General features: G+C 44.5%; 2 protein-coding genes across 2 annotated transcripts; both read right to left on the bottom strand.

The window, feature by feature from the left end:
• Positions 1-236: 236 nt before the first annotated feature.
• LOC101774924 (probable metal-nicotianamine transporter YSL6) lies at positions 237-5,499 on the bottom strand. Its single transcript, XM_004975363.2, has 7 exons — positions 4,968-5,499; positions 4,181-4,353; positions 3,943-4,040; positions 2,361-2,498; positions 2,026-2,215; positions 1,412-1,544; positions 237-1,335 (listed from the first exon to the last, which is right to left on the bottom strand). Exons 1-7 carry the CDS (start codon positions 5,320-5,322, stop codon positions 401-403), a joined length of 2,022 nt encoding a protein of 673 aa, XP_004975420.1. The 5' UTR covers positions 5,323-5,499; the 3' UTR covers positions 237-400.
• A 7,197-nt stretch (positions 5,500-12,696) lies between these two features.
• Positions 12,697-15,620, bottom strand: LOC101774533 (heavy metal-associated isoprenylated plant protein 7). The gene is made up of 5 exons (XM_004975362.2): positions 15,456-15,620; positions 15,102-15,366; positions 14,152-14,366; positions 13,915-14,002; positions 12,697-13,596 (listed from the first exon to the last, which is right to left on the bottom strand). The coding sequence occupies exons 1-5, from the start codon at positions 15,462-15,464 to the stop codon at positions 13,046-13,048; spliced, it is 1,128 nt and encodes a 375-aa protein (XP_004975419.1). The 5' UTR covers positions 15,465-15,620; the 3' UTR covers positions 12,697-13,045.
• Between the last annotated feature and the right edge of the window lie 3,328 nt (positions 15,621-18,948).

Genomic DNA, 18,948 nt, shown 5'->3' with positions numbered 1-18,948 from the left:
AATTGGTAATTTGTTTAGTGGCAACGAATGCAGTAGACGCTTGTTGAGCGCATAAAAGGAATACTCCTGTTTTTATTTTAACTCTCACCTTTATTTTGAAAATAAGAGTTACTGAGAATTCTTGTCAAAGCTGCCACCCCACAAGAATATTTGTGAGTTATGTACGGTAAATTTTGTGTCGATCTGATCGAATTCTCAACCCCCTCAGCAAACACAACCAAAAACAGAACGCTGAATTATCATAAGCACGGCCAAAGCACTAAAGCAAAAGCAGAATGACATATCGACACATTGAATATGGCTGCTGCAGTTTCTTCGCACTGTAATTTACAAAGAACATATATACACAGGTGGATGTCCCATGACGATACCCAAATAAAGGACCACAATAGTTCTAATATTAGCTGGCAAGGGATGGCTTGAAGTACATGCAGATTGGTGGGTCGATCCGAAGGATTGACAGAATCGCAGAAGGAACGGTCCAGATCCCATCACCACAGATCAAGCCTGAAGCAACTGCACCGGCAAAATCTTCACACTCCTTGCGGTTCATCCTCTCCCAGACGAAAAGGATGACCGTCCCAACAAACATGTCGATGGCGAAGTACGCGCCAATGTAGAAGGGAATGGCCATGGCCATCGGGATGGGAATGAATCTGGACACATTCTTTGGTGTTACATCCCGGAGGAGGTTGATCACTAGGGACGCGATGAAGAAAAATGAGCAGATTGCTAGGCAGTGTTGGGGCAGCGCAGAGAACCCTTCGACGCCAAGAATCGACATCTCACGGAAGATCACAGCATATGGAGCTTTGAAGGGACCATCAGGGTTGCCAATATCAAAAGCCGACCAGTAAAGCCAAAACGTGAGTGGAGCAATGACACAGCCAAGAGCGGTCCCGATCAACTGTGACACAAACATGGACCTAGGTGAAGAGAGTGTAAGGTACCCAGTCTTGAAGTCCTGCATGAGATCAGCTGCTGTGGAAACGATGGACATCATAACACCGCAGGCAGCTAAGCCAGCAATCACCCCACCATTCTGACCAACCCATGAAGCAAAAATAAAGAGGCCAATCTTTCCATATGTTGATGCAAGGTTCCAGTCTGTTAGACCAGTGCCATACGAGTTGCAGAAAGCGAGTAGGGGAGCAACAACGTATGCTGAGAGGACAAGGTACCACTTGATCTGTGGGAAGATCATTGGGACAGTTGCAGTTGATATTGCTGCAAGGCCAACATAACCAGATCCTGCCAACCAGGGAGGGATACTGTCCTTTATGAATGTCTCATTCAGAAACTTTTCTTCAGCTGATAATTTAGAACCTTCATCATCTGTTCAAGAATGAAGCATAAGATCCTGCTATATTGATGGATATGTAAGAAGCATAACATAGGAAAATCACATTACCATCCTGAACCCGGCCAAGTGGAAGTCTTCCTTGCTTCGCCCGTGCATTCATTATTTCCTTGATAGTAGCATAAATGATCTTGATGAGATTATAGAGACCATCCCCAAGTATCACAGATACAGATATAAAAACCTGGAACACAGGGAAGAAATACAGCTTAATGTTGGTGAACTAAAGTTGTGAAGACTGATCAGTGATCACCATGTAAACCAAAAATTCTCTAGGAACTAAATGAGCTAGATATGCTATCCATAAGTTATTTCACTATATAAATGCATAACAAATACAATTAAGATGTAAGGCCAACTAGACACTATGCTTTCAGCACTGAGTTATCAGTCTTGAACCAAATTTCACGGTTCTCACCAACACTATGTCCACCAATGAAACATTGATTACTCTAGGATCACATCAGCAGCCAAAATTTCTTTTAGATTTTAAGGTTTATAAGCATGGAGAGAAGAAAAAATATTTCCTTTTATCATTCATGCCTTGTGATTCATTGCCTCTAGAACAATTGAATAAAGAAGATTACTAGTTGACTGTCAAAATGAAGTATGGAAAGAAGCATTAACCAATGGCATGTAACAAATAAAACTTTCAATCACCACACCTTGTATCCATAAAGTCCTTTGAAGTCATTGCTTCCTAGGTTAGCTGGATACCAGTCCCCAGCTTTTGTTGATATATATGGCCAAAGGAAACCCCACGATATGATGGCACCAAGAAGTGTAGAGCAGTTAACAATGTGTGGACAAATAAGACCGCATCCAATGTAGGTTGGACTGAAGTCAAAATAAAACCTACAGAGAGTGGAATTTTCAGTTTTTCTGGAGGATGTACCAATGATATTCCATGTGTACTTTCATGTCATTAGATCAGATCTAGCAGTCAAGCCTTTACTCATGAACTTTAATGGAATATCAAAAACAGTCACAGCAAACTTACGTATTCTTAAATGCTTCAAGTCCCAAAGAAGGGAATTTATCGAAACCACAAGAATCTCCAACACCACTGAAGAACCATTTAAAGCAGTTCCAAATAAAACTGATGCTTAAATACTTCCCGAGACACCTAACTTGTTTGCTGCATCCATAAAACAAAAGTTAGGGTCACAAAAAAGTGTAGTAATCGAAAAGAAACCAGTTTGTAGAACTCTGAAACCAGTTTAAATATTTTTACTACGACTACACCTTCATGTGTGTTTACATTGGCTATATGAAATGTGTGCGCGTGAAATATTGGGTAGAAATATTTCTGTTTATTAGGTTATGAACATACAGAGCAAACAGAGATAGTAGTCAATATTGTGTTTGGAGACCTTGTCCATGTCCAAAATGTGAACTTTTTTGTGTCTGAATGGAGTATTTTCCAAACAACTTACATTCCATCTTGCACATGGTATCCATAAGTTTCATGTTGGACATTTCCTCTAGCACTTGATTTGCATGGAGGACTGTTAGTAATATCTTGTTATTGTCATTTAAATTGATGGATGTGGAAGGTATCTGAGCTCATTTGCAACTTGAGTAGATTAATCTGGAAACGATTGATGATTTAGAATTGGTATAGAACAGTTTATGGAAGACCATTACCGTATTGAAATCAAAAGATGATTCACTGTTGGTTGAGAGATCCAACTTATAAATTGGGTGAAGCAATAGGGGATGTAGTCACTTGGATGACCTAGTATAAACATTGAAAGGACACAGAAACCTCTAGTTGTTCTTTTCATTATTTTGCGATTACAAACTATGACCTGACTTGGTCACAACATTTGTAATGCAAAAATCATGTTGAATCATTGTACTCCTTTCAATTTGATGGTTGCTACATGCTACATATACTGTTGCTAAATAAAACTCCCCCCAGGCTTCGAACCCCAGTCGAGACGGGAGTTTAAACCCTAGTTATTAGGACCGGACTGGCAATCGGACCGAAAAAACCGGGAACTGGAGCCCCCGCCGGTCCGGTCCACGTAAAAGATCGCCCGTGCAACTGAACCGGGATAAACCGTTCGGACCACCCGGTTTAGGGGGAAAACCGGTATAAAACCGGGCTCCCGAGTCACGGTTCGACCGCTGGCAGCGTGGCATCAAGAGAAAGGTGGGGACAGGGGAGCGCAGGGGTGGGAATTTTGCGCAAAAATGGGTAGGCGCGGGGGTTCGAACTCAAGTTGTGGCGTCCAGAGTGGAGAAACCAACCACTACACCACGCTATCTGCTGTGGTATACATTAAAATTTAACTCTAATTAAACCGCTTTAAACCGGTGGCTCAACCGGTTGGACCAATGAACCATTGAACCAAGCACTTGACCGGTTCGATGTCCGGTCCGGTCCCAATAACTATGGTTTAAACAACTCGTGGTGTTCAACGCTCTAAACGGTCCACCGCGAGAAGCTTGGCATTGTGAACAGGTAAGAAAGAGATCTTAAGGATGGAACATTCTACATGATGCATGAAATATTGCAAACCGACAAATGAGTGTACAAATTAAGGAGCACGGCTGAATGATGATCCAGATCTTACTCTGCAAGTTCAGCTCCGGTGGACGTGTGGAAGCTATTTATCAACATAGCTGTGGCTGTCCCGCTGGGATAGGTCAGCTTGTAATCAATTACCATTACCTAACAAGCATCAAAACAGAACACACCTCAGCAGAGAAATTAGGCACAAGTCATGCAAATTGCTCGACTACATTCAAGAATGAGCATATAATCACATTATCATACAAAGATGCAGAGGGGATCATGTCCTGGATGAGTACCTTGCGTAATGCAACAAGACTAAATAGTCCAAGGAAGCTAACGACAAACATGAACCCAATCATCCAACCTAGTGAAGGATTCTTGACATCCACGGCCCTGTTACCAGGATAATCTGGCCCGATAAGCTCGTAGGTTCTCTGATCCATCGCGAGCATATAACTTCCAAACCCCCCTGCAACCACAAGATTGGTTATTGAGAACAGGAATAAATTCAAAGAAAATGGAGGAAAGTATTCGGTGTGACCAATGCTCTGAATAAACAACAAAATCAGGCATCAATGCAGCAAAATTTCCCCAAACAGAATATAATACATCAACAATATATTAGGAACTTGGCTTCACCCTAAGAAAAACTATCTTGAACAAAAAATGTGGGAAAAAAATCAAGTCCTTGTGCAGCTCTTTGACCATGACAAAAATCCTGAATCCACCAAATAATTAACAGCATTTTGTTATATCCTCTGAGACTGAAACTTATGAACAATTGGACTGAACTCAAGAAGATCTCGATAACACCACAAATTAATGGCCTACTGGTAATCAAACCAAATAAGCACAAATTAACATCAATCGTCCCAGAAACATAGCAGAAGTAAACGCACATCAAGATAACAGTCCTAAACCAAACTCCTACCCAAATAACAGCGAGTAAATTAGCACTAAGTCCGCCTAAACTGAACATCAGAACTTTGTAACTCTATAGACAGCAATAAGGCCTCTTTTTACCGACAACCGATAAGCCAATTTCCAATACACAAAAAGAAAAAACGCGACCAGAGCATATACCGCTGAAGGCGAGGCCGTAGCATGCGACGACGCAGGTCTGGATGACGGTGTTCTCCTGCTTGGTGAAGGGCCTGGAGACGACGCCGAGCTTCTCGAGCGCGGCGGTCCAGGTGCGGACGAGGAAGTATCCGAGCAGCCCCGCGGCGACGTTGAGCGAGGGGATGATCCCGACGGTGAGGTTGAGCTTGTGCGTGATGAGGCAGAAGAGCACCCCGAGGACCGCGCTGACCGCCAGCCCCCGCGCCGTCACCTGCTCCCGCCACGGCGGCACCGCCTCCGGCTCCGCCCCCGGCGCGCCGCCCCCGCCGCCGCCGGCCGCGAGGAGCGGGCCCGTGATCTCCGCCTCCGAGCCCATCGGAGTCGCCGCCGGCGAGGGGTCACTGCAATGCCTCCCTCCCCCTCCTCCTATTCCTCTATTACAAAGATCTCCCTCCTCTTCTCTTCTTCTCTCTCTACCAGTAGTTTGTTTTGTTTTGCCGTTTGGCGTGTGATGCGAGGTAGACGACGATGAGGCTGGCGGAGGCGAGAGGGAGAGTGGGTGCCTTGCCGATTCATTAATGAACCTTGCGAAATCCATGGGAATCCCCACCGGATACCGGCACCGATACCACGCCGATTCGGCTGCCCACCATGACGGGTGGGGCCGGATATCCGAGACCCGCCGACGGGCCCACCGGTTCGGGACCAAGTGTATGTTTCCTCAACGGTGAACTCAGGTAACGGGATCCAAGTGCGGGCCCCACGCGGCGCAGGCGAAGGGGCGGACGGGGCCCACATGTCAACGTAATTATGGGGCGCTCGGTAGTTAACCCGGGATGGCGACGTGATAGTACCCAGAAAGGAACCGGTGGGACCCGGGGCGGGGCCCGCACGTCATCGACGGTTCGAAGCGTTGGGCTGGGCGTCCAGGTTCGTGCGGCTCCCGAGCGAGCTCGGATCCTCCGCGGCAGCGTCGGCCGGGGATGGGCCGTGCGGCTTGCATGGGACGGGGAACCAGCCGGGCCCAGTGTCGGTGAGACGGCGATTCGTGGGAGGGCTCGGTGGTTGGTGGGCTGGGGTCGGGAGGACTGGATGAAGTGTGGCGGCGGCGAGGGCGAGGGGGCGCGAGGGGGTATCGCCGGAAGCGTGACGCAAAGGACTTGCAAAGGCTGTTGGCGTCACGTCTCTCTGTTTTTTTTTTTACTTTCAGTTTCCGTGACATGCAAATATTCTCCTCTGTCTTTTACGACCCTTCCTTTCGCTGTCTGGTAGGCCCGGATCAAGAGAATCCGCGCACGGTGAGTACGGTGACACGATTGGTCGCACGATGCTTGGCGCTTGCCGTACGATGGTGACGACCGGAATAGTCAAGCATTCTGTATTTTTTTTTTTGCACGCTAAAGAGATGGTGCACATGCAAAGGTGTGGACCACAGTTTGTGCAGAGTAATTTAAAGATTTTGTGCGAACCGTGATCGTGAATGTAAAACACGATATGCACACGGAATATCATACGGTAATGAGTCAAATTACAAGAACGATTCCACAGAGATTGCATGGTTTAAGGACCCTGATAATAAGTAACTGAGCTTTTGCCGAATACTCCTGGTAATGTGCTTTTAAGGTGGAGTTTTTTTTTTTTTTGCTCCACACCGTGACTGCCATGGTGGAAAACACAAATGGCTAATACCCTCCAATCAGCACGTGTCATGATTCATGAAGAACTTACAGAGAAATTAGCTAATTCTACAACCCAATCGTGTTGAAGGGGGAATAGATTTGCTCCGACGATACCTTAAGAAGGAAGTTATACCATGGTCATTCAAATCTAAAATATGTCATACAACAGTTCAAATCATGAATGAAAAACAATTGAATTTGAGTCATTGGGGAACAAAATTGGAGGTAGAAGAGCACATTTCATTTTGTTCTTTATACCGTAGGTTCATTTTGCAGTACGTCGGATCGAAAATCTTGCCTCTCAAGAGCTTTCGTATTACTGTATTCCTTTGAGGTATGTGTACAAACAAAACTATGGTAGAGTAATCAGATTCATGGCGAAACTTATTAGGTCAAAACAGCAAAAGAGAATAATAGCCACATAGTACAATAAGATATTGCTAAAAATAATCAACTAATGCTGGAAAAGATGTTCAAAAACACAACCGTGGAAAGAAATCTACATCCAGGTATGTGGCTATAAGAGAAAACAACACGCAGGAGCATATCTGTGAAACCACAACAACACGCAAGGGCCTATTGGTAAGAAAAACACACACGACCAGGGGCCTCTTGCATGACTTGAACAACTTCAGGCCACGGACCGCAGAACCTTTCTCCAGGGACGTATTTGGAAGGAAAGAGCAGCGAGCTAAAGAGCTAGGGACTAGGTCGTAAATCCTCAGGGACGTATCTGCAAGGCAAGAGGAACCAGACCGCGAAATCTGATATTGCTAAAACTAATCAATTAATGCTGGAAAAGATGTTCAAAAACACAACCATGGAAAGAAATCAGCATCCAGGTATGTGGCTGTAAGAGAAAATAGCATGCATGGGCATATCTGTGAAACCACAACAACACGCAGGGGCCTATTTGTAAGAAAAAACACACAACCAGGGGCCTGTTGCATGACTTGAACAACTTCAGGCCATGGACCGCATAAACTTTCTCCAGGGACATATTTGGAAGGAAAGAGCAGCGAGCTAAAGAGCTAGGGACTAGGCTGTAAATCCTTAGGGACGTATCTGCAAGGTGAGAGGGACCAGATCGTGAAATCTCAAAAAAATTGGACCATTTCTTGATTTGTGCGTGTTCGTATCGTTCCAATTTTATCGGATGTCTCCGAAGAGACGTTGCTAGGGCACGTAGGCTTATGAGGACGTCTTTCGCTTTGTGAGCCAGCGAGGTGGGACTAATGCAAGTCTTCCTGCACTACTCCGCGTCCGCGCTTTGCCCGATTTGGGCCAACGGACCTGGGAGCCACACGTGTGGGCCGCTACTGCGACTACACATCACATATGCGATGGAAATCAATTTGTCACCTGAAGGATTTATGTGTGGGTTGGTTTGTTTATTTCAGCCAATAGTCATTTCAGATCTAGTTTCTCTGAATGTTCAGTCCACCAAAAGGTCTGACATGCAGGATGAATTGCTACAACTTGGACTGAAATGATAGCCTTTTTACGAATAACGAGTACCATGCCTTACAATATTTTTTTCTTACAGGCTGACATGCCTTACAATATTTTTTTCTTACAGGCTAACATAATGGTTGAGCATCTTCCCTGGACATTAAAATGACTCATTTTATTTCTTTTTTTTCCGTCCAGCCATTTCTCCTATGTTTTCTTTTTTGTTTTTTCTTCCGTGTTTCTTTCATTCTTTTTCTACTATTTGCTTCATTTTATTCAGTGTGTTTTCTTTCATTCTTTTTTCTTTTCATTATTTTTCATATTTTCTTCCCTACTTTTTCCTTTCTCTTATGGGGATTTTCCTTTTTACAGGTTAATTTATATTATAATCTATTTCGCTAGCTCACACAACTCTATTATGATCATTTTTTCTTCTTTTTCTACATTTATTCCTTTTTATTTTCAATTCATTTTACTTGTTTTTTATTTTTCTACTATTCCCCTTCTTTCTCTGATTTGTACTTGTATGTATTATTCATTCATACATTCCTTTCCACGTAGGACTATGACCTTTTTCTATTTTCTAAACTAGAAAATGCATGCATATTTTCCTGTTTTATTTCTCTTCTTCTTTCTTTAATCTTCCATTTCACTTGCCTTTCCTTACTATCAAATACTTATTTTTAAAATTTATTCTATTTGTTATTCCATTATTTATTTATTTTATAATTTATCCGCTTATTTCATCTTTTGTGTAGTTTCCGATCTGATCTTTCTTCCTCAATTAAAACTAATATTTTACTTCCTCATATATTATAATAATATACCCTTTATACTATTTTTAACCTTGATAAGTGGTTCGTTTTGAGTTTCTACTCTAGTTTACACCAACTTATTTGGGACCGAAAAGGTTTTGATGTTGCACATGCGCATAATGTATGTTTTTCAAGTACAAAATTTTTTATTACATGAGTTAAATTTTGTTGTGTGAGGCTGTATAATTTCTCGCTGTGTAGTTGTAAGTTCATATAATTTATTCCATGTATAATATTTTGTTCCATAACTTCATGCCACTTGTTCTAGTTTTGTTCAAATTTATATCATTTGTTCAATGCATACAATTGTTTTGTTCCATGACTCGTATTATTTATTTTGTATACATATATTTGTTCTATGAGTTTGCATAACTTGTTCTAGGAGTATATTTTTTGTTATCTGAATTCATATAATTTGTTCGATACATACAATTTTTTTTATTCCATGGTGTCGGTGTTTAAACCCGGCAACCGATCGAGGTGATGCCCGAGATAGTGTTTTGGTTAGTGGGGTTCGTTGAGATCAAGAACTCGAAAGTGAATACAGACACATGATTTAGACAGGTTCGGGCCGCTGAATACCGTAATACCCTACATCCCGTGTGTTGGTTGCTGCAATTTGTTTGAGGTATATAGATCTTTTGTTTCATGAGAATGCTGGAAAAAATTTGCAACAAGAAGGGTTCAAACTCAAGACCTATCCCTTGGGTGATGGGTGAGTTGAACCACCACTACACCACTCAATGAGTTGTGATTAGCATGATTTAGGAAAAAATTTAAATACTTTCTCTTGTGATGTCGATAATACTAACTCTTTTTTATGTTTTTTTAATTTTCCTCTTATGTCCCTCCTATGCTTTACTACGTAATTATTTTTTTATTTCTCATTTTCTTTCTCTTCCCCCTTAAGTTTTCTTATTTTTATCCTTTATTTATTCTTTTCATAGACAATCAAATATTCTGTTCGTGATACTCAATCTTTTTTCGCATTATACATTTTTTTTCATCATGTTTAATTTTTTATTCATAGAAAATAGTCATTTATCCATAGAGTCAGAACTAATTATTCTGCCGCCAATAATAATTATTTTATCTTGTGAGTTCATAAAATTTGTTCTAGATATATATATTTGAGAAAAATTTACAACTTGATAAAAAGTTAATAAAAACATTTATCCAAATATACTAAGTGAGTCTTGTTTTGAAGATCTTGTTGTAACTTATTGGTGGAATCGGAATTTAATTTAGATGTAGAGTTCTATAGATTTTTTTTTATTCAAACTTTCTTTGCACGTGGGGGTGATGTTATCAATTTCGTCCTCCATTGCATTCCAAGCATGTACCAGTTATAATTGTTTTTGAGTTTGTATAATTTATTTTAAGGGTATACGTTTTTGTTCTTTGAGTTCATATATTTTGTTCGATGCGTATGATTATTTTATTTCGTGAGTTTGTAGAATTTGTTCTACGTGTATATATCTCACATAAATATACAACCTTAATTAAAAAATATGAATAAAAAAGTTCGTCCAATTATAGTCAAGTGGATTCTTGTTACGAAGCTTTTGTTGTCAAAAATCTAATTGTGCAATCAGAATTTAATTTTAATGCTCGGTTTAATATTTATATTTTTTAAATTTCAAACTGTTTTGCATGTGGCATGACATTAGCAGTTTTGTCTCTTCTTGCATGCATGCACCGGCTCAGCGACAATCAACCTCTAACACTGGAACAATATAAGGAAGCAACAAACCACGTTGAAGCAGTCTAATTAATTGGACCGACACGCGGCCCATCGCAACCACGTTGAAGCAGTCCAATTTAATTGGACCGACACGCGGCCCATGGCAAGTGATTTCTACTTCGAGGACACGCTTATTAGGTGATAGTCGCAGATTCGGCGCCTTCGACGACAGGCAGCCGCGCCCGTGGGCCGCTTCCTTTTCTGCGGCCCAGGTAACTGAGCGCGCGATATGGGCCTCGTTCGTTTCCCGATACTGCAGCATCTACCAGCCGCGAGCCTGCTATAGTTCCAAGTTCCCCTCCAAACATCAAGATTACGGTTCCCTAAAGGAGAACCGTAAACCTTTTTCATCTGAAACTAAAACTATTAGTTTGGCCAGTTAGGAGGGTACAAAATTCAGTTCTGAATTCCTTATGTTTGCTTCAGAAATTTTGTACAGCTAAAGATGATGATATATGGACATTTGGAGACCAGCCATATGATCTAAGTACATTGAAATTTTTAATCTTCTTTAATAATTTGGTCCTCATCCACATCATCTCAGTGCCTACAACGCCTGGAAATAATAATGCATATTTGCACAGCATATCATATATCAGCCAGGAATCCTATCCTGCCCTGTGTTTCTCACTTTCTGCTGCAACCCTGTGGCACTATCTCAAATGTTCAATTAAACCAATGATTATACGATACCCAGGCATCAATAGTAAGTAGGCAGTACAACTCTGAGACCAACACTCCTAAAGTTAGAGCCTGACACCCGAGTCTTCAGTAATTGTGAATTTGTGATGCACCATTGGTTTTTTTAACTTAAATATGTTCAGATGAATTGCACTGCCTTGTTTTGAACAGTTTAATTACTAGCTATGTGGAAACGGGAATCTTACTAGTGCAGCCAACAAAAATTGCTATGTTTTATTTAGGCCCCTCTGGTTACATTAATATTCATGTTTTCTTTCAAAGATGAACGTGAGCTATAATGACCCTTGCACACACCTAACTGGAACAAGTTCGTACATCTGAATTCATACCTGTTGCTCACAGTTAAAAGCTCCTCATCGGTTCATAAGAAGATGATCAAGCGGGCAGTCAAAAATGTTTTTTTCCAGGCTGCAATGAAATGCATTATATGATGTAAAGTGTTTTTTTCCCCTTCGACGAAGGTTACTCAAAATGTGGAGGTGAAGCACAGAAAACAATGAAAATTGGAAGAGAAGATCTGTTTACCCGGTGCTTGTGGAATGCTAAAACGGATCTGGTGACTTGAACCCAGTCCATTAAGCTGAAAGCCAGTATAGATGTTTGGACTCATAACATCAAGCAGAGTATGACAGAGAAATAGCACAATATAGAAGTAACTGCAAATACATCAATATTACAGATAAAGTGCAAAACTGCAAATGAATGTGGTGCAGCCTCTAGTAAAAAAGTCAGAAGGGGTAAAATAAACAAATGAGGCCAGGGCGCCAAGGTAAATACTTACAGTATAATACAGTTAAGTCTGAAAGGTGAGGCAACACAAGGCAAGATCTACATAAAGATATAGCATCCATGAAATGACAAATCTAGACTTACTTTATGACGAAAAGGTGAAAAAAGGGTTGAAATTACGTAATAAAAATAGAAGAACAAAAAAGAAGAAATGGATCGATCCATCATTAGAGCCACAGCTCTTGAGACTTGAGAGTGGTAGCCACCACTGGAGGGTTGACGTTGCAATGATGATGGGAAAGAATCCTCACATTCAGAGCAAACTCCAAGGCTCTAGCTACCACTGGAGTTCCAGGAGTACTGCTCTGCACCTGCAGTAGGGCAGTGTGAAAAAAGCGAGGAGCATCAAAATTGAAGCAGCAATCCACCTCGGATTTTGGGCCACGCAACATGGACCCATCACATTCACATGCCCCGTATGCACATGCTAAGCACTTGCCCCCCCTCCCCTGTCGCCTCTAGAACCTTCACATCATTCACCGCGATAAAAATTCAGATTCCTAAAGTAAAGTTGCTGAATCAGTTATTTTGCTCCTAGAGAAAAAGGTTAAAAAAAAGTGAAGCCTAAAAAGAGGGAACCAAGGTAAATTGTTATAGTATAGTACAGTTTTTATAGAAGTCTGAAGCTGAGGCAGTACAAGGCAAAATTCTACATAAAGATAGCATCCATAAACTGACCAGACTTACTTTATACCAGAAAGGTGAAAAAAAAAGGGTTAAAATTACAAAAAAGAAAAGAAGAGAGAAAAAAAGAAATGGAAATCTAACCCCTCAAAAAGCCTGGTACTTTTCTTCAAGTTGCCATTTGCTTTGCTCAAGGGCATTTTTTGCAAAGACAACCTCCAAATTATGCAGCTCTTCCTTTCCATCCCCCGCTTCTTATTTTTTTTGCTCTAGACCCCCACGGTTCTACCTTTTTTACATGACGGAGCAGGCATTCGGGTTCTCGTCGCTGAAGATCTGCGGAGCCATCGTCTGGTGGTGCGCGGCGTATGACGGCGGCGGGTAGGCTGGCTGGTAGACATACCCGGGCGGCGGTAGTGGGGGTGGCGGGTAGTACCCAGCGGGGAATGGGAACCGTGGGTAGTGCATGTACAGGCTAGCCGCGGCGATGGCAGCGGCATCCTTCTCTTTGTCAGCCTTATCCTTCTCGTCGCCGGCAGCAGTTTCACCGCTTTCCTTCTCCTTCTCCTTCTCGTCCTTCTTCTCCTCACCGCCACCTTCTTTGCCTTCCTTCTTCTCCTCCTTGCCGTCATCCTTCTTCTCCTCGCCGCCACCTTCTGCCTTCTTCTCCTCCTTGGCCTTGTCGTCGCCGCCAGCGCTCTCCGGCGGAGGGACAGGCTCGCACTTGATTATGGCGGCGTGCTTGCCGGTGCGCTTGTACACGTACTCGGCCAGTTTGGCCTCCTCGAACACACCCTTCACTGTCACCTCGGATGCCTTCAGGTCTGGCTCTGCAGATTGCACTCCTGCACAACCAGGAATAAAAAAAAAATCTGTCATTCAGAGCAAGTAGTAAATTTTTTGACAAGCCTAACAATCTTGTTGATTTTTAAGTCAGACAGGTGGGTGGAGGAGTTGTTCTTGTCTGTAGAAACTTTGTTTTATTCACTTGAAGAGTTTTGTTTCAAATCGTTTCATGAGAAAACGACTGGATTTGGCCATCTGAATCTTCAAAGCTAATGGCATCCACGAAGCCTAGTGAACTACATAGGACATGAATGAAGACGATATGGATAGCATGAAAGGGACTGGAAATCCGATTGCAGCCAGTTACTAGTAAGCACCTTTCATCTTGAGGATCCTCTTCCTGATCCCCTCAGCGCAGGCCTCACAGTGCATGTGCACCTTCAGCACCACGGCGATCACCGGTGGCTTCAACACCAAAAAAGAAGAGAAGGAAACATACATCAGCCTCTGATGCAAGAAAATTAGCATAAGAAACACTGCAATGTGGAACAGCAAGGGCCAATGCAGGAAGAGCTTAATTAGCAAGATGTTCATATGAGAATTGTCTCATTCACCTCCTTCTTTTCCTCCGGCTTGGGTGGCTCGGGCTCCTCCTTCTTCTCCTCTTCCTTCTTCTCCTCCGGCGGAGGCGGGATCGGCGAGAGGAGCTCCACCTTGCGCCCGGTCTTCTTCTGGACGCGCTCCACCACCTTCATCGGGTCGGCGGCGGCCTTCTTCCCCTTCACCACCACCTTGTGTGCCTTTGAGTCAGCAATCACGTCCTCCACTCCTGCAGTACCAACCCACAGAATTTCCATTTCAGATGTCATGAAGGATGATTCCATGAGCTACAGAATCTTAGGTTCCCTTTGATAGCAACTACAAGGTACATGGGGAATATGCATCATCCTTGGAACATTTGAGAATTTGAAGGCGACTGAGGAATCAACTTCACTTTTTGGGCTCTGAATGACATGCGCCCAAGGCTGTCATTCTCTTGGAATCTACCAACCTTTTCTGGAGGTTAAAGTCACTCAGATCTCTAGTCAGCCATTCTCCTCAGCATTAATCAACTGGATTCATGTGCAATTGCAACAGTTGAAAACGAAAGATCTAACTGATTGATTAGGTGAATCTGATTAATTAAATCGCAGCCCACCTACCACCCCTTCAAATCCTACCATGAAGGCATGAACCACAGCAATTCTTCTAAGAATAGCCTTTAAACCATCCCAAATCTGGAGCTCTGTTTTTCTTTTTGTTCAAAAAAAGAGAGAGAATATTCTGAAATCTCAATCCCAGCATGCCTTTTAAAGACACTGATGAGCATACAGATTAGCCTCCTTCCCACAGCCAAAAGAAAACAACAGCAGTCAAGCATCTTATTCAGAAATCAAGAAAAAAGATTAGCAGACTTCCAAAGCAAACTCTAAAAACCCTCTCGAGAATGGGATGCTCGACGGTCGAGCAAAGGGAGGAGGAGATAACAGAGATACGGCCGGCCGGCCGGGCATGGCGGCATTACCGTCGAAGCGCCTGAGGATCTTCTTGACCTTCCTGGCGCATCCCTCGCAGTGCATGTAGACCCGCATCTCGACCTCCTCCGGCGGCGGGGGCGGCGGCGGCGGCGCCTCCTCCTTCTTCTCCTCCCCGCCGCCGCCGCCTTCCTTGGACTTCTCCTCCGCCGGTGCGGCGTCCTTGGGCTTCTCCTCCGCCGGCGCTGCTTCCTTCGGCTTCTCCTCCGCCGGCGCCGCCTCCTTGGGCTTCTCCACCTCCTCCTTCTTGGCCTCCTGCAAGTGCAAAGCAGCACGAAATCCATCAAAACCCCGCCTTTGGTGACGCCGGCGGGAGCACGAAGAGCACCGTCGTCCTCGCTCACCTCGCCCATGGCTTTTCCTTCCCTTGATGTGCTGTGCTCTGCTCTCTGCTCACACGCGCGCCCCTGCGGGTGCTCGAGCGGTGGCTGACTGTGTGCGAGTGCGGCTGTGACGCCCGGTGTGGGGGTGTGGGGGGTGGTGTCACCTTATGTAGCGCGGGTGGGCGCCGCCAAAGGGCTGCAAGATCCGCGGGTGGCTGCGATCCCTCCTCTTTTTCTCTCTCCTCTTCTCTGTAGCCTACGCTGTACTAGTGTGGTTCAAGGTAGACGACGATTCAAGTAAAAATCATGTACGGGATCCCCTTCGGGTACCTGCACCACACGGGCTCCTGGCTTCCATCCATGACTTGCGGGCCCAGAACACAGGCGGGCCCACATGTGTAAGCAGGGTTAAGCTCTCTCGGTGAATTTTAAGGGCTCCTTTGGTAGAGCTCTCCTAACGGCTCCAGCTCTGGCTTCTGGAGGAGCCATGCCAAACACAAAAAAGAAAACGGCTTCGATGTTGAAGCACTTGTGGAGCTATTCCTGAAAATGAACCCGGACCACGGAGCCAAAAATACTAGTTCCAGTGGCTCCTCCTTCCACCCTCCCCCCACCACATTAATTGTACCAAAATGCCTAAAGAGTTCAACTATTTTTCACCCCCACATGCCAGCAGCGTCCCGACCCACCAAACCCCAATGGCGTGCGCGGTGGCCAAGGGACCAGGCACTAGCAGGAGCAGATGCAGCAGCTAGGCACCAGCGGCGGCGTACGATGGTGAGGAGCAGCGATGGCGGCGGAGCGCGCGGTGGGCACCAGCGGCGGCGGAGCAACAACATGGCGATGAGGATTGCACCATGGGGCCGGAGTAGGGCGGCACGTCGGGGCCACAACGTGGCGGCGAGGGCGCGGCGCGTCAAGGACCGAAGCCGCACGACGCCCACTCCTCGTAGGCGGCGGGCCGGAGTAGATGAGGTTGGAGTGGACCGGCGGATTGGAGGAAGGATGAGGCAGCCGACGGGGATGGCGGGAGGTGGGGGCAGGCCGGCGGGGGTGGAGACGGGCGGGAGGTGGCAAGAGGTGGAGACGACCAGGAGACGGGGGTGGAGACGGCCAGGAGGCGAACAGCGGGAGGTGGGGGCTAGCCGCGGGAGGCGGCGGCGAGCCGGCAGTGGGACACTGGGAGGCGGGGGCTGGGGTTGAGCCGGCGGTGGGAGGCGGACAATGAAGGAAGAGAAAAGAAAGAAGGAAGGAAGAAAAGAAAAATAGAAAAGAAAAAGGAAAGGGTATTATGGTTATTTCATCTTATCTGACCATTTTAAACTACACGGAAGAGCCGTTTTGCCAAACGGTTTTCCAAAAGGGCTTCAGCTCCACCAGATAAGCCACTCCACGTGAGGAGCCAGAGCCGGAGCCGTTTTCAAAGGAGTCGAACTCTGCCAAACTGGCTCTAAGTAGCGGGTTGAATGTGTTAAGGGTCAGAACAAAAGTCGATTAGTAAGCGGTTAACGCAAACTAACTGTAGTCTCGTATCATCATTCATTCATATGTTACGAATTCGTTTGAATGGTACCACATATTTTAGAATGGTTGGTAAAGATAAGAACCGTCCATCATGAGAAATGTAATGGTGGAAATACCTTGCCTAAAGAAACGTATCGAATATTACCAAATTGGTAGGACTAAGCACCAAAATAGTTCTTAAATTTATGTTTTAATTATTTTTTTCAGATTAGATGGTGGATAAAAATAAGAGACAAAAGTACCAGCAAGTAGCGGTACATACTTTTAAATCATCATAAAAGAGATAGCCATTTAGACCCTGTTTGGATGAGTTAAAACTAAACTTTAGCTCTAGCTAACCATCGGTTTGGAGATATGGAAATTAGCTACAAGAGTAAGAAAAGTCATTTTTGCCCTTACTTTTACCCTACCTTCCCTCTCTCACTCTACCTTTTTCCTCCAGCAGTCCAGTCGAACCAAACCTCACTCATCGTCCATCCATTCTCCCCCTTCCTCCAGCCCTGAGTAGCAACGCCCCCTTCCTCCGCCCAGCCCTGCCCCAGAGCTCCTCTGTGCCGCGCATCCTCTGCCCAACCTCACCTTAAAGCTCCTCAGCCAGGCCCCAAGTTTCGCCGCCCATGATCTCCGGCCCGGCCTTGATCATGGACGCCGTCGCCCAACCCCGACCTCCTCGACCGAGGCCGTCCGACGTCGACGCCATGTCTACGTCTCCGACACCAGCCCTGGAGACGCGCGCGGAGGGCTCGGGTAGGCTTGGGTGGTGACGGTGGTCGATCCCGGTGGATTCACGGCGGCTCCAGCCGGCGGGGCAAGGGCGTCGGGGTCAGTGGGACCGCGAGGATGGGAGCAGAGGAGTGAGGAGGAGCAGGTGGGAGGACCGAAATGTAAATTGCAATTTTTCAGTTGCTTTTAGCCAGGTGCAAGCGGCTAATGGACTAATCGTTAGCTCCACCTCCAGCTAAAAATTAGTAGTCTTTTGACCCTCCCGTTTGGAGCACACAGAGGTAAATTAGCCATGGGATCCAAACATGATCTTAGACTAGACTCTAAAACTAGACTCTAAAAGGTTGCTTATATTATTGGTGTGTTATTAAGCATAGAAGATCCTTTAGCTCGAAAGAGCACGAGGGCCCGGATCAGGTTGAAGGGGCCCAATACCACCCACGCGCGCGAGCTCGCAGCTTTACAAACCTTTCCTTTTTCTTCCGCACCCCATTTCGGCATTTCATTTCATTTCATCCAATTGTAGAAGAAGAAAGAGCACACGCGTTTGAAAAGCTAGCACCTGTGCGGGGACAAACAAACCTTTGTAAAGGCAAGGAAAATTGAATCTTATCACATGCTCTTTTTGTTCATTTGCAGAGAGCAATATGATGCGCAAAAATGCATGCACATCTAAGTCCAATTAAGTCAATGTAAAATATATTGATAATACGTATATTCCTAGTAAAACATGTCATGTTAAAAACTTATAAAATAGCAGTTTCAAATGTGCTCAGCTCTCTAGTGAATCCGTATATTAGCTAATGGCTCTACCTGCGAAATAGTTACGACAGGTGATTGCTGATCGAATTAGTATCGACTCTTTTATCTAGTTATTAAACAAAGGCTAGCGTCGGGAACTCAGGATTTCGCTGAAGATCATGGGCTCAAAGGCTTTTATATTAACGCTGATTACTCAATTTTCTTTAGTTAAAGGCTCACCATATAATCTTTAGATTGATGGAATCGGAGTAGGAGGGTGGTAGTTGCTCGATTAACCTGCGGTGCGTTTGGAACAAGAGTTTAATTTCATAGTATATGTAAAACTTGTTTTTTAGATGGAACAGGAGGGTACCTGATGTAAAACATGAGAATAGGTGGAAACCTAACTCATCCTTGTAGATGGTAAAAAGTACATACAGGCCAGAAAAAACACAAAATGTAGCTAGCCATCTAATCTTTAGATTGACTAAACCGTCATATATAGTAGATTAGGAGCTAGTTGCTC

The sequence above is a fragment of the Setaria italica genome, chromosome VII (genome assembly GCF_000263155.2).
Source record: "Setaria italica strain Yugu1 chromosome VII, Setaria_italica_v2.0, whole genome shotgun sequence".
Taxonomy (NCBI): domain Eukaryota; kingdom Viridiplantae; phylum Streptophyta; class Magnoliopsida; order Poales; family Poaceae; genus Setaria; species Setaria italica.
The sequence above is the reverse complement of the archived record's forward strand: the minus strand, read 5'-3'. Positions and strand labels throughout refer to the sequence as shown.

Bases quoted from the DNA above. Each gene is read 5' to 3' on its own strand.
- LOC101774924 (XM_004975363.2), bottom strand. From the start codon at position 5,322: ATGGGCTCGGAGGCGGAGATCACGGGCCCGCTCCTCGCGGCCGGCGGC. The intron at 2,499-3,942 runs GTAAGATCTGGA...TTATGGATGCAG, and splicing joins ACCGGAGCTGAACTTGCAGA to CAAACAAGTTAGGTGTCTCG. The intron at 1,336-1,411 runs GTAATGTGATTT...ATTCTTGAACAG, and splicing joins ACTTGGCCGGGTTCAGGATG to ATGATGAAGGTTCTAAATTA.
- LOC101774533 (XM_004975362.2), bottom strand. The intron at 14,367-15,101 runs GTAATGCCGCCA...TTGGTACTGCAG, and splicing joins GATCCTCAGGCGCTTCGACG to GAGTGGAGGACGTGATTGCT. The intron at 13,597-13,914 runs GTGCTTACTAGT...CTGGTTGTGCAG, and splicing joins GAGGATCCTCAAGATGAAAG to GAGTGCAATCTGCAGAGCCA.